Raw genomic sequence first — 15,515 nt, forward strand, 5'->3', positions numbered from 1 at the left:
AGCTGATTTACAGCCCATGTGTGTTACAGCACAAATCAAACAGCCCAGTTCCGCTTAAATTGGTGCTAGTTTCATTGACTTAGTTGATTATTGCACTACTTTGTTCTGAATTTTCTAATAGCATCAGATGCTCTGTGAAAGATTTTGCTCTATTAAAGCTCTGGGTATACAAACTGTAAAACACAAGTTTCCCTAAATATTAACTTTCAGTTCATTACTTTTCTTGAGACGTTAGTAAAAGTTCATTCCACTCTGCTGATAAATACAGCACATACTGTGTTGTTGCTACTGTGAAATTCAGAAAGTGTGCGTGAAATGAGAAAAATTTCATCTTCCACTGCTGCTACCACACTCTGCACCAAGATGTTGCTTTTTTCAAAGCAATAAGGAAAAATGAAAGGCCATGTGTGATGAATGGAAAATATATTACGAATCAGTCAGGCTTTCGCTGGAAGAGATACCAGCTTCCAAATCCCTTCCTGTTCTGGACAACACTAAATATACCCTTTAATATTTTTATTTAGCCTGCCACCCGCTTGACTTTAAAAAAGAAATTATGCTGCCAAGCATTACAAAACATTTCTCCTTTTTCCTCTTCCACTTCCATTTAAATGACACTGCCTCTAACATCAGCTTCTCAGCTGTGGCCTCCTGAATTGCGTATACAAAATGTATAATGCTCCCTTTTAATATCACTATAAATCAAAAACGTAAGGATTTTCACAACAATTATATAGCTTGTAGTTCATGGAACCATTTCTGAAGTTTTTAGAAACCCTCATAAAACCTTTGCTACATAGTCTAATAACTAAGTTATGGCTCTTGATCTAAAGCCATAGGACTTTGTACTTTATGTAAAGCACAGAACTAACTTCCATTTTAGGAGATATTTTCAAATAGGTTCAGCATATAAGATGGACAACACTAGAAAAGATGCTATAATAATTTCAAATCTGCAAAATGACTTTATTATTATAATGTGTATCCTGCCATCTGCACATATGAAAAGGGTAGATGGATATGCAGGTGCACCTTTTGCATGCATGATTTAGGAGTAGCCTTTAAAAATTTGACCTCCTGGAATACAACACAGTTAGCAGTGGTAGTAACATTTATTAAACGCCAACAAAGAGCTCAGCCACTTACAGGACAATTGGACGCAGAACAATGCATGTTACCTTCCCCAAGAAACTTAGAATCTAAATAGACAGCACAGAATGCATTGAGAGACTTGGAAGAAGGTTCGGTGTTAGAACTTCATTCTCCTCTCTCCCACTCCTTTAATATGTTGAGTTTGAGGCTAAGCCCTTGTGAGATGCATGGAAGAGGTGATTTTGGAGGAGGAATTTAAAAGATGGCAGTTAATGTAGACCAACTGATTCCCTGATTGTAGAAAGAGTCTCCCTTCTCTCCCTCTCTGAACAAGGTTGTCCCTATGAGAATTGGAAACAAATAGCCACCTTGGGCATAAAGGCGTACAGACAGACAAGAAATGTCCACTGTCACTCTTCTAACCTTAAATGGATCACTACCATATTGTCCGACTTAGAGCAACCACACTATACATTTTAGTTCTTGTCCCTAGATAAGTAAAGTAGCAGAGGAAAAAAAATGTGAGTCTACTTCATTTATCATGTAATCAATATGTCAGGCCCTAAAGACTAATCTGACAACAAGAAAGTCTCATGGGATGGTGACCAAAAGGGTAATATATAGTGAGAAAGCACAGTGAGGAAGGGAAAAAAAGTTCCCTGATTCAGTCCCCTTTTTAGCAGAGAACTAATTAAAGCACCAGAACAAAAAATGGGCTTAGGCTGGGAAGTGGTTTTAAGCAGTCAAAAATAGAACTTTAATGACAGGAGTAGAGAATTTCAATGTGTAATCAGTTTTGAATGTTTTGCTTATAATGCTGCTTCACAGATCCACCAGACCTTGCACCAGAAACTCTTAAAATCTGCCCTTAAATGGCTGCTTCTCTGAGAGATTAGTCCAGTCGTTTTCAACCTTTTTTCATTTGCAGACCCCTAGAAAATGTCAACTGGAGGTGCAGACCCCTTTGGAAATCTTAGACATAGTCTGTGAACCCCCAGGGACCACAGGTTTGAAAACCATTGCATTAGTCTACAACAGGAAGAGGTATCAGCAAGTATCTCCGAAGGTCAACAAATTCTGTCAAATCAAGTTATGGGAAGGGCTGGGGAAAGGTGGAGGGATAAGAGAGAAGAGAAGAGAATGAGGGTCATTTAACTCTTGCCTCTAGATAAGTAAAGTAGCAGAGGGAAAAAAACTGTGAGTCTACTTCATTTATCATGTAATCAGTAAGTCAGGCTACAATTCCCAAATACTCTAAAGACTAGTCTGATAACAAGGAAGCTTTTGTCTCATGGAAGGGAGATAAAAGGACAGTAATGTATGGAAGGAGCACAATTAGCTCAATGGGAGCTCTGAGAGCAACTGTGGCTGGGTGCACCCACTGCCCTACAATTTCATGGGTCCAGGGCTCCCCCATTGCCCACTTGGGTCAACTTTGCTGGTCAGTGCAATGTGAGGTCATATACCCTCATTGCCAACTTTATAAAGAACAGCACTAGTGATGACACTGGTCTTCTGCGAACTGTATGCTCCAATTGTGTCTAGTCCTTATGAAGCAGCAGAGAGAGAAATGGAGAAAGAATAATATCTCACTTGCCCCAGGATAAGCCTTACAGTTCTTTACAAGAGTGGCAATTTTCACAACTAATAATGGTGTTCCATTTTTGTGTGTCTGTTTTTATAACCCTTAAACTGAATCATAATCTGCACTCATAGTGTTCAATGCTTCCTATCCATGGACTGGTATTATTTTCAGGCTGCTAGCAACAGATTTAATTAAGTCTTTATTTCCTTACATGGATGAATAATACTCTTTGGCTAGACAGAGTAATGAAATACTTTTTTCCACTGCCTGTACGCAGCCTGTGCAAGTACTCATTACCACTAAACTCCTGGCCCAGCTATAGTTACCTTAAACTTGTGCTCGTAATTCTCAAAAGCTTCCATGACCATGCAGACAGCCTCCATGGAACGCTCCAGTCGACCATCTACCCCATTAAAGCGGTACATGCTGCCAGAAACATCCACTACCAGGCGCAAACGCTTAGGCTTCTGCTGAGGGCTACCAAGCTGCGAGAGAAAAGTACCAGAAATAACTTTATGAATGGGAAAGCTACACTTTTGATAAGAACAGAACACTGTAAAAGGAGTCACTGCACACTTTTTCCTAGCAGGCAAGCTCTCTCTAGCAAGTTCAGATTATTAAAAAAAAAAAGGTGAAATTATTTGAATTTTTCTAATTAATAGTTGAGAAAAATTTATTTTAGATACCTGGATCCAGTCGCTCTATTTCTCTGTTTTATATACTAAATGACCGGAAACAAAATACGATAATTCCACCCATTTATAGGGAAAATACCTTTGTTGCTAGATTTCTAATTAACAACATTTTATTACAATAAAAGGAATCTCAAATTTCCACTTTTTGCCAAGAGTCATAAGGCCAGGGCCGGCTCCAGGTACCAGCCCACCAAGCGACTGGGCTCACTGCCCTCCCCACGGTGCTCCGGCCGCTGGGGACAGCGGAGCTGCAGCGGGCTTGCCGCCCTCCCCCCAGCGCTCTGGCCGCTGGGGGCTCTCCACCCTCCCCCCGGCACTCTGGCCGCCGGGGGCTCTCCCCCTGCTCCCGGTGCTCTGGCCGCCGGGGGCTCGCTGCCGGGGAGAGCGGAGAGCCCCGGCCGGGCTCTTCACCCTGGTCCTGGTGCTCTGGTCGCAGGGGAGAGCAGAGAGCCCCGGCCGGGCTGTCCGTCCTCCTCCCGGCGCTCTGGCCGCCGGGGGCTCTCCGCCCTCACCCCGGCGCTCTGGCCGCCGGGGGCTCGCCACCGGGGAGAGCGGAGAGCCCCAGCCGGGCTCTCCGCCCTGCTCCCGGCGCTCTGGCCACCGGGGCTTGCCGCCGGGGAGAGCAGAAAGCCCCGGCCGGGCTCTCTGCCCTGCTCCCAGCGCTCTGGCCGCCGGGGAGAGCGGAGCCATGGCGGGCTCGCCGCCCTCCCCCCGGCGCTCTGGCCAGTCGGGGATTGCAGGCCCGCAGCCGGGCTCGGCGCCCTCTCCTGCCGCGCTGGCGGGGGGTGGGGGGCGGCGGGTGGCTTTTTTGCCTAGGGTGGCAAAAAAGCCAGAGCCGGCCCTACATAAGGGTAATGCCTCCTTGAATTATGGTACTAAAGGGGACTTGTATAAGATCGTAAAGTTTGTCTGCTGAAGTTAATATCTTTCTAAAAATGTGTTAAGTCTTTTTCTGATTAACTCCTCAATTTTGTACATTCTGACTGTAAAGTTTTCCTCATCCCCTCTGCCTCCTCCCCCTTAAATGTCTGTTTTAACAATTTCTGGCATACTAGGTCCTAGAAAGGTATTTTATCCCATATGCAATGAGACAAGTCTGGATTCAAATGAAAGGCTATTAAAAGATGGTTTGGCAAAAAACCAAATATTTAAAATGTTTATCTGTAACCGACTTCCAAATATTTCTCTTTCATTCAGCAACCATTTGAGAATTTTTAGTTTAGTTTCTTCTTTTTATTATTAATGCAAATGATTGCAATATCAACTCCCCCCTCCCCAATCCCATTGAAGCCCACGTTTATATATTTTTAATTCAGAATGTAAAGTTGCCTCCTTAGCATTTTCACTAGGTAAGCTCTTTTTAAAATGTATTGAAAAATACAAAACCAGCACTTTGAAGAGTACTGGAAATTAGGATATTATAGCTTTTCCCTTACTGAGCTCTGATGTAGGATGGCTAGGCTGCATAAGCTGTTCAAAACAACAAATAGTGAGACCATGTAATATGAAAAATAAATGAGAGAGAGTTGTATCAAATATGTATTTAGCTACTGAGAAGAAAGCTATTCTAAATGATTGTTTGCAAAATAAAATTCCTTTATGTGTAAACAATAGAAATTAAATTTAATTGGCTATATTAAATCTGGCTATTACAATACACCTTTACCTCGATATAACATTGTCCTCGGGAGCCAAAATATCTTACCACGTTATAGTTGAAACCGCGTTATATCGAACTTGCTTTGATCCACCGGAGTGCGCAGCCCCACCCCCCTGGAGCACTGCTTTACTGCGTTATATCCAAATTCGTGTTATATCGGGTCGCGTTATATCAGGGTAGAGGTGTATAATGATGATCTAGACCAGTAGTTCTCAAAGCTGGTCTGCCGCTTGTTCAAGAAAAGCCCCTGGTGGGCTGGGCCGGTTTGTTTACCTGCCGCGTCTGCAGGTTCGGCCGATCATGGCTCCCACTGGCCATGGTTTGCCATTCTAGGCCAATGGGGGCTGCGGGAAGGGCGGCCAGCATATCCCTCGGCCTGCGCCGCTTCCCGCAGCCTCCATTGGCCTGGAGTGGTGAACCGCGGCCAGTGAGAGCTGCGATCAGCCGAACCTGCAGACGCGGCAGGTAAACAAACCGGCCCGGCCCGCCAGGCGCTTTCCTTGAACAAGCGGCGGACCGGCTTTGAGAACCACTGATCTAGACAACTAGCCTTAAAGTTGATTTGTTGGTATGCGTCAACTGGTTTCTTTTTCAGTGACTCATATAATTCTAACAAAATTTTTTTCTGACGAACGTCCAAAATTACGAGTAGTCATAAAATAGTAGATTTTTAAAAGTTATTTAGGTTTTAATTATTCACTCATTTTCTCATTAATTTCACATAACAATTGTTAATTTGCAAATCCAAAAAACCTGAGTGTTGAAAGTTTTCTTATAGTATGATAAAGTGTGTTAGTGAGGAAAGACATGTGATAGTGATTTAATTTTATTTGAACTTGTTAACCATCTTTACTAGGCTAGCCTAATGAAGCTAAAGGAACTAGTAAACTTGCTAGTTGCACCCATTATTTATGGAATACTTACTTCTGGCTCAAATTCTCCCCGTCGTTTATAAATAGCTTTTTCTCCTGTTAGTCCATCAATTATTTTGGCATCATCTAGCTCTCCAATAGCTTGGTGTCTCAGCCATTGTCTTTCCTTACCCTTGGCCTACCAAAGAAAAGCATCCTTAATTCATTCAGTGCTGTTGGCATATTTTACACTGTTTAAGAGATACAGAACATGACACAAATATGGGTTTTCTTTGTAATTATCTGACAGCTCTGGCACAAGTTGGTGAAATCCAAACACATTTTCATAAATGCCGGGTATCTCTTGCTGAGAGACTAATTATTGCTGACTAAGAATATATTTTCCCCACAATTTTTGTCACTTCTAAGCCTTTTCACATAGAAATTTTGAAATATGGACCATGTAATCTTTGCATTTTAATTGCAAATATATTGGAAAATGGTACACAAATGAATCTATGCAGAAATCCATAGAGCTAGAGGGACAGGCACAACAGAAGTGTTTTCCATCCAGGTACTGTGAGAAAATGTATTGGATGACTAAAACAGAGGCAAAACTCAACAGTATCACGTAAAAATACCTACACTGAAGGAGAACCCTATCTAATGTGGATGACACAAAGCTGGGAGGTATTGCCAATACAGAGAAAGACTGGGATATCATACAGGAAGATCTGGATGACCTTGTAAACTGGAGTAATAGTAATAGGATGAAATGTAATAGTGAAAAGTGCAAGGTTGTTCATTTAGGGATTAATAACAAGAATTTTGTTATAAGCATCAGTTGGAAGTAACAGAGGAGGAGAAGGACCTTGGAATACTGGTTGATCACAGGATGACTATGAGCCGCCTATGTGAATATGGCCATGAAAAAAGCTAATGCAGTCTTGGGATGCATCAGGCGAGGTATTTCCAGTAGAGATAAGGAGGTGTTAGTACCGTTATACAAGGCACTGGTGAGACCTCATCTGGAATAGTGTGTGCAGTTCTGATCTCCCATGTTTAAGAAGGATGAATTCAAACTTTAACAGGTACAGAGAAGGGCTACTAGGGTTGATACGAGGAATAGAAAACCTGTCTTATGAAAGGAGACTCAAAGAGCTTGGTTTGTTTAGCTTAACCAAAAGAAGGCTGAGGGGAGATACAATTGCTCAGAGGGATAAATACCAGGGAGGGAGAGGAATTATTTAAGCTCAGTACCAATGTGGACACAAGAACAAATGGATATAAACTGGCCATCAGGAAGTTTAGACTTGAAATTAGATGAAGGTTTCTAACCATCAGAGGAGTGAAGTTCTGGAATAGCCTTCCAAGGGGAGCAGTGGAGGCAAAAGACGTATCTGGCTTCAAGACTAAGCTTGATAAGTTTATGGAGGGGATGGTATGATGGGATAGCCTAATTTGGGCAATTAATTGATCTTTGACTATTAGCGGTAAATATGCCCAATGGCCTGTGATGGGATTTTAGATGAGGTGGGATCAGGGCCGGCTCCAGGCACCAGCGGAGGAAGCACGTGCATTCTTGGGATGGCACAGTCTGGGTGGATTTTTTTTTTTTTTTTGTTGCTTGGGGCTGCAAAAATGGGAGAGCCGGCCCTGGGTGGGATCTGAGTTACTACAGAGAATTCTTTCCTGGGTTTCTGGCTGCTGAGTCTTGACCACATGCTCAGGGTTTAGCTGATTGCCATATTTGGGGTCAGGAAGGAATTTTCCTCCAGGGCAGATTGGCAGAGGCCCTGGGGGTTTTTCACCTTCCTCTGCAGCATGGGGCATGGGTCACTTGCTGGAGGATTCTCTGCACCTTGAAGTCTTTAAACCATGATTTGAGGACTTCAGTAACTCAGACATAGGTTAGGGGGTTTGTTACAGGAGTGGGTGGGTGAGATTCAGTGGTCTGCGTTGTGCAGGAGGTCAGACTGGACAATCATGATGGTCCCTTCTGACCTTAAAGTTTAAAGTCTAAAGTCTATGATTCTAATGGTCTATGCGTGGCTCCTTTTACAACAGCATTCATAATAATCTTGTATGCAATTTACAATCAAAACATTGCAAATAGTAATAATCAAGACAACTTTTTGCAACCATGGTTGTTTGTGCTCTGACTTCTAATACTGATGTACCATTCTTTACAGCTCATCCTGTCGTCTATACGCTAGTAATACTCCCACTGAATACATCCCCTCTGATGACTGAAGAATTGGGTGCTTAGACAAAAATAATGTATTTAAGAACATTTCAAAGGATAGTTTCACAATGACTTGCATGTCATAGGGTCCATTTGAAGGTAGCACAGTCTATTTGCTGAGTGTGGGTTTCATGTTTCACTTAGTGTATGGTCGGATTTCACAGGATCTCAACTTTAAACCACTCGTCCTGGCAGTACAGCCGAGATTTTCATGGAAAGAGAGAATTATTTGGGAGTGGAATGGGATGGTTTGTGTGTGTCCATCTCCCAACCTGTGAGAAGTTGTACATTACACTCCTTTCCTGTAAATTAAACATCAGTGGGACTGGATTAAGGCATAGGTATTATAGATCTTTGTCTAGTGCTCCTGGAGTCACATGATTATGAGGACAACAGGGCTTAAGTGTCCTCTTAATGCTCTCTCATTGGCCTCACAGACCCTGGTTCTCTCAGTTTGTCTTCCTTTGAAATTACCTCTCATCAGAGATCTTCTGAAGCAGGGACCATGCTTTGCCAATCCCAGAGAAATTCAAACTGCATGCCTGGAATCTGAGAGGACAGATCTCTGGAACTTTGTACACTCTGGACAGCTATTTGATGACCAACTACAGTCCACAAAGAATTCTACATCCCAGCCCACTGCCTCTGGCATGTGTTCAAATGTAGGTGTTCTGAACAGGTCCTCAGTTTGAAATCAGTTCTAGCAAAACCTACCTTTGGTTCTTAATTGATGGATTCATTAAAGGTCTGAGCTTTAAAGCCTTACATGTCCAGGTGGCTTTGTTAGAAGTCGTCTGTTTACACTCAGGAAAAGGGATTTAGCTTTACACCCCCATTTCTAGGTTCTCGAGGCAGTGAGAAAATGTCACCCTCCATTTCAAGCCGACATAGCCAACTGGATGCTGAATTTCATAGTGAAACAACTGATGAAACAATCCTTTGGACCAATCGCTATTAGTTCATTGTTTTTCTTGTCTAAGTAACTTTACATCTGCAAGAAGAATCAGTGAAACAAATACCCTTTTTTCCCCCCGACAGAGTGGGATTATGGACATCAGAACTTCTACCCAAAGTTTTTTCTTCCTATCCTTTAAATCAAGATACAATATTTTCTTCCTTTTTTCCAACCCTTCTCACCATAAGGTGGTGAAGTGCCATTACCTGCTTAGTGATTAAATTCTACTTGGACAGAACAATATCTTTCTTGAAAACAGGTGTCTTATTTCCCAGATGGGCAAGGACAAATGTTTTAAAACCGTGAAAGCCACCATCTTCATACGGGACGGGGCAGCATTATGAATCTTGTATGAGAATGGGCAGAACTCATCCTTCTTATTCAAGAGCTCATTTTACAAGATCTATTTATACTTCAAGAGCAGAGAGGAATATGAGGAAATCTGCAAGGCAAATGATTTGGGCATCTCTTCTCATTCATCAAAAATTACAAAGTGGAAGTCTCATCTTCCTCTGATGTTGCCTTAGGTCAATAGGTTTGCAGTCTGTCATCCTGCCTTGGTTCTTTTACTTTTCTGACTGCTTTAACTTTCAGACGATATATACAAACCCTACCAAAATTTCACAAGTGATGGCCAGTTTGCCCTGTCTCACATGGAGAGCCACAAACGTGAAAGGAACAGTAGAATGGGCTGAGATGACATTTTGTTTACAGCACTGACTACAAGCATTTGAGCATGGATGGGTCTTTAACACACCAAGTTCTGAGGACGACTGTTCTTTCAAGTATTTGTGATCTGCTTCCTCTTGGTAGACAGCAAGGGAAAAATAGCAGAAGGCAATAAAGTTTCAGCTTCACTGAGCATATCCTTAGTTTAGTTATTGTTTACACTGACAAAGCTATAGCTTTGAGGACATTCAAAAAAGAAGCGTGGGAAGAAAATGTTTTGACTAGCGGCATGGTTCACACTAATCCTATTCTCTTAGTCATTTTCAGAGATGTGTTTCAAGTGATGACAGCTTCTCCTTGAAGTATATTTGCTATTCTGATTATGCATTAATTAAAAGTATTTGAGTTGTAAATATCTTAAGGGAAAACCGAGTTGACATTGTTCTTTCCTGCTAAATTTGAACTAGTTTCTTCTCCAAAATACTGCTAAATTATTTAGAATATTCGATGACTATCCCTTCCACATAGAATTGCATACAGTTTCCAGTCTATCTATACAGTAAAAACAAAACAAAAACACCCAGAAGTGTTTTTAATGTATTTTGCAAATGCATGCGATGCTGTTAAAATAGAAAGAGAAAACTATGCCTGAAAACTCTTAAGGAAAAAACAATTTTTCCATAATGATTTTCAGTTATTTTGATGTCAATAAAATTATGTCTTTAAAGGATTCACAATAAAGCAAGAGACAAGTAAACAAATATTAGGGTCTGAATAATATAAACAATGTGAGCACATTATGCAATCATAGTAAGTTTAAATTTGCCTTTATTTCAAATGTAATTTGAAAAGTTATGAATTTGTATGTCTCGTTATTGCAGTTAGAAAGTGATTGAGGATTTTTAAGGAGCTTATTTTTCAAAACCATAATTACACAGTAAAATTTGACCTAAAAGTGACATCACTTTTAATTGCACCACTGACTTTATATTCCTGAAATAAGGAATGTCTGCCTGATAATTTTACTAGTTCTATGTTTTCTCATCTCTACTGATAGCCCCACCCGTTCCCATTAAAAATATAAAAATTCTTTCCTTTTTTCCCCACTTTCTTCACTTTTATCTTGAAATTAATCTACTTGTTTTTGTTTACAGTTTTTGTGTACCAGCACTGCTGGAAGCTAGCACAGTTCTATGGTTAATTAACTGATGATACAGCAAACAAAGGCAATAAAGGACAAACTTTCTTGTTGGTTATATCCTACATAAAGAGAGCAGCTATTTTTATTTTTAAATGTGCCAATGAGAGGTTCCTTTTAAACCGAGTCAAATTTAAGCTTTATAAATTTAAGCTTTCTGCTACACACAGTTGGATGCCTGAAAAGCTATGACCAGGCAGGCGCCATGGGCCCACTATGAAAGTCTGCCTTGTTCACACTTCTGAGCCACGGGGGGCTCTAGGACAGAATCAGGGACACGGAACGAGATCCATGCACTGTCACACACATCCACCTCATCCCCTAATGTCTCTTTTCTCACTCAGTTTAATTGTGCTCCTAAACAAGTCATCCCTGTGGTGAGCTGTGTGGGAATACTGATTGTCTGGTTGGCCAGAATACAGGTCCACTTTAATGTTGCTTTTGAAATGGTCACATATTCCTGTGTTTGCCCTATTTGCATGTAGGACCTGAATTTGCTCTCGACTCCCGAAGATATTATTAATCAAATAGTGATATAATGTTAAAGTACAGTTGGTAATATTTTGGCCCTAATCTAGTGAGTTGACAGTTCCCTTTACCAATAAATCAAGCGTTACCTGCAGATTGTCTAGGATAATTCGGAGAGACTGAACTTGTCTTCGGACAGCTCCAGAGAACCTTTCGTAAGTAGATGCATCATATTCACTCATCTGGATCTCCTTTAATCTGAAGCAAGAAAGAGGCTAAAAAATTAAGAATGGAATCATGCAAAAAAACATCTAATCCATTTCTACAGGCAGGGGTAAATTTATTTGTTGATAATGGCTAAGCTCCAACAAGAATGGACAGACTTTGAGGAGTAGCAGCTGCTTTTATTGACTTCTGAAGAGACAGTTAATAACGGATGTCCACAAAGCCTACATCATATTTAAAATGTATTGAGGGTATTAATCCTTTAGCAGTCTCAGATCCTTTTGTTTTAGCGATTAGGCTGCAAGTCATATATTTCAACAACTGTGATAAAATTACACAAGCGTTTGCTGGCTCAGGTGTTGCTATATGTACATAAAGGGAGTTGTTAGGGTGTGTACCTCATTTGCAATGTATTTTAAACATTCTGGGTAACCGACATTTAACACAAAGATAAGGTCAAGTAGTGCTCTGCAAGTCTGTCCCCATAGACCTATAACTAGTTAGTACCTTTTAAACACTCTCTACAAAACAAAGAAACCTCAGAACAAATGTTTAAAAGAATTGTCCTGAACAAAGAAGACAGAACACAGAGCTCAGTGTTGTTAGGAGGTCTAAAATAGAGAATTATTTCTGAGCTGCTGATACTGGTATATATATTTTATACCATTCCCTGTAGGGCTGGTCTACACACACAGATGTTCTACTGCTTTATCTGTTTCTAAGCAAATACAGTGAAAGCAGTGCAACGCTCTAGTGTGGATGCAGTTATACTGGTACAAAGGTGTTTATATCTGTATAGCTTATTTCCAGTAGAAGTACACCAGTACAACTGCATCCACTCCAGGAGGCTGGACTCCTTTAACAATATTGGTTTTTAATCAGAGATAGATAACGTGGTACAAAAACTGTGGGTAGACTAGATGAGGTAAAACTTAATTCATGGTAACATGGTAAGATGCATTAGGGCCGAATCCAACTCACAGTGAAAGCAACAGAAAGACTCCCATTGTCTTCAGTGGGAGTTGGATCAGTCCCTTAATGAATAATGAAACAAAGATGACAACTTTGTTTTATTTACTATGATCTTAATGTTTTTCTACACTGAATTATACACTTAGTGAGACAGTCATTACAGAAGATTATTACAGCACCATAGCTAGGAAGAGGCAAATTCTCAACATTGTGCACTGAGACAAAACTGGTGAGGTAAAATCTTTTATTGGACCAACTTCTGCTGCTGGAAGGGATAAGCTTTTAAGCTTCACAGAGCTCTTGTTCAGGTGTGGGGAAGGTAACCAGAGTGTCTAAGCTAAATACAAGTTGGGACAGATTGTAAAGCATAAGGGGCTCATATATGCTGAAAGAGACCACTTAAAATAAAGTAGGCAGTTATTGGTTAGCAAGCGGAGACGAGGGCATGTGTGGTGTTGCGATGAGCCATAAAACCAGTCTCTGCTGAGTCCATGGTTTTTAGAGTGTAGCAGAGTTATCTTGTCTCTCTCATATCCTGGGACCAACACGGCTACTGCAAACAATATTGTGCACTGGCATTTACCTTGGTGACTCCTGGAATCTGAGTTTAATACCTTCACAACACAGAGAAAATGTACCTCCTAAATATTAAACTAAAGATCATGTTTTACTATAATAGTCTATGTGCTGTTGTATTAATTTAAATGCAATAAATAGGCCAAAGGTGTTAACATAATCCATTCATTGCCCAACATTAAACAGTGTTAAAGGTCTGAAGTTTGGTATACAGAGACCTCAGCCTGCTCAGTATAATGGCAAACATACTATTAAAAATCCTTTTAACCTTTGAAATGTAAAGTATTAAGTAAGGCTTTCATTTTAACAACAATCCTTGCTCCCTTTCCCTTCAGCAGGAGAGAGTTTTTAGAAGGAAAATCCGCACTGTTTGAGAGTCTCTTGGAAGGTAAAAACTGTCCTTCTGAGGAAAAGAGAAGAAGTTAGTTGAGATGAGCTAGAGCTGTTGTTGTTACTGCTGTTTTAAAGTCCAATACCGTTTCATCTCAGATGGTGTTTGGGACACAGCTGGGATTCAGCTGGATTCAAATCTTACATTAAACATAAAAAATATTAAAACCAAGTTTTGTTTGAAACTAACTTTGAAAACAATTGCTTATTTGCTGAAGTGCCGTCTTCTGAGAGAGTCCCACACATTGGGCTGCCAAAAATATTGCATTAATTTAGATGGAATAAATGGGCCAAGGTGCGAACATAACTGTCCAACATTAAATAGTGTTATATCCTTGTTCTGTCTTCCTTTAGCCAGAGAGAGTTTTAGAAGGAAAAAAACCCCGTTTGACGGTCTCTAAGATGGTACCGAAGATGGTAAATCTGTCCTTTTGAGGAAAAGAGAAGAAGTTAGTTGACATGAGCTGATGCTGTTTGTTGCTGCGGCTGCTACTAAAGTCTGATAGATCCTGTTTCACCTCAGGTGGGTTTAGGATTCAGCTGGAGCTGGTAGGGGTGGTGATGTTATCTGGATCCTTCTCTCTGCCTCAGTTTGGTCAAGACACCTCAGAATTAGGACAAAGCTAGGGTCTAGGGTCTCAGGACATGGTGGGGGAGGCAGTCATGATAGAGACGCTCGCTCCAGTAGCCTCTGTCTGGTTCTTCTCTATTCCACCCACCCAAAGTCTTTCTTTAAGAACCCACAAAGGGAATGGTGGGTGGAAGAGCCCATCCCCTCATTATTTTATCTACCAATTAAGCATAATATCAGACACACCAATTCTGGTTCATTAATTTCCAGTTCCAGATATTCTGTTTTTACCAACAATGAATTTAACAGTCCTTGAACAATACGAGTAGGCCCTTTCGTTTAGACTAATTCAACTTTTCTACCTCCTTTTTGTATTTTTTCCCATCAACATTAGTTAGTATAGGTTATTGTGACATCTTGTGAACTTTCACATACTTTTTACAGTTGAGCTCACAATGAGAGTAAATTTATAGGCCCAATTATCACAACAGTGACCATCCACTATGAAAGTCCGCCTGCCAGAAGTAGCTTGATTACACTACTGTTAACATTCACATGTCCCTCCAAATATTTACAAAGGATTGTCTCAAATGTCAAGGTGGATGCTAAATGAAAAAGGATAAAATCAGCAGACTGCAGTCTATTAGTTTGATGTCTACAGTTACAGTGGTTGCACCATTTATCCTCTCCCTACAGAGGGGAATTATACTGCAAGATTAATAAGAAAATCACAGTGCTTAGTTTAGAATTAAAAACAGTTCAACAAAAGAGCTATGCAATATCTGAAGTTTTGCATAAGTTGTCTGATCTTTGAGAACTCAAAAAACACATTGTGCTTACAGGTATGGCTGAATAGTATGATCACATTACACATAAAAATGCCCCATGTGTTATTTTAGTTATGATGAAATCTGGAAATAATATGACAGGTTGTACAAGCTTTCTGAAAAAATCTCTTATAAGGGGTGAGGAACTCTCGGAATTCTAGAAGTTGAAGTTGGTGTGGAGAGTAGCAGAATAAACAGAGGCAACTTTTATTCAACTGATAATGTCAGTGATTTGACATGTTTTCCATAGCCAGTAGTATTCAGCCAGGAAATTTCAGGAGTGATAATTTTAAATCCTAGCCTCCCACTCAGAACTGCTAAACAGGCTGCACTATATTTAAGTAGTCCTTTCAGATAATTACATATAAACAGTGAATCTTGCAGCTGACTCGCTCTCAAAAAAAACAAAAAACAAAAAACAAAACAAAACAGGCCCACTCCTTTATTGGGATGGTGGGGTTTTACAGGAGATTTGTACCCCACTTTAATTCCCTAGCTGCTCCTATCATTGAATTATAAAAGCATAAGCCAGACAA

At 40.6% G+C, this 15,515-nt stretch overlaps 1 protein-coding gene across 1 annotated transcript in view; it reads right to left on the minus strand.

The window, feature by feature from the left end:
- Positions 1 to 15,515, minus strand: part of VWA8 (von Willebrand factor A domain containing 8) — a 264,570-nt gene that overhangs the window by 15,177 nt on the left and 233,878 nt on the right. The window contains 3 exon segments of the mRNA XM_054013957.1: positions 3,004 to 3,162; positions 5,957 to 6,082; positions 11,568 to 11,676. Of these exon segments, the coding sequence (XP_053869932.1) occupies positions 3,004 to 3,162; positions 5,957 to 6,082; positions 11,568 to 11,676 (394 nt within the window).

The sequence above is a fragment of the Malaclemys terrapin genome, chromosome 1, assembly GCF_027887155.1.
Source record: "Malaclemys terrapin pileata isolate rMalTer1 chromosome 1, rMalTer1.hap1, whole genome shotgun sequence".
NCBI classification, from domain to species: Eukaryota; Metazoa; Chordata; order Testudines; family Emydidae; genus Malaclemys; species Malaclemys terrapin.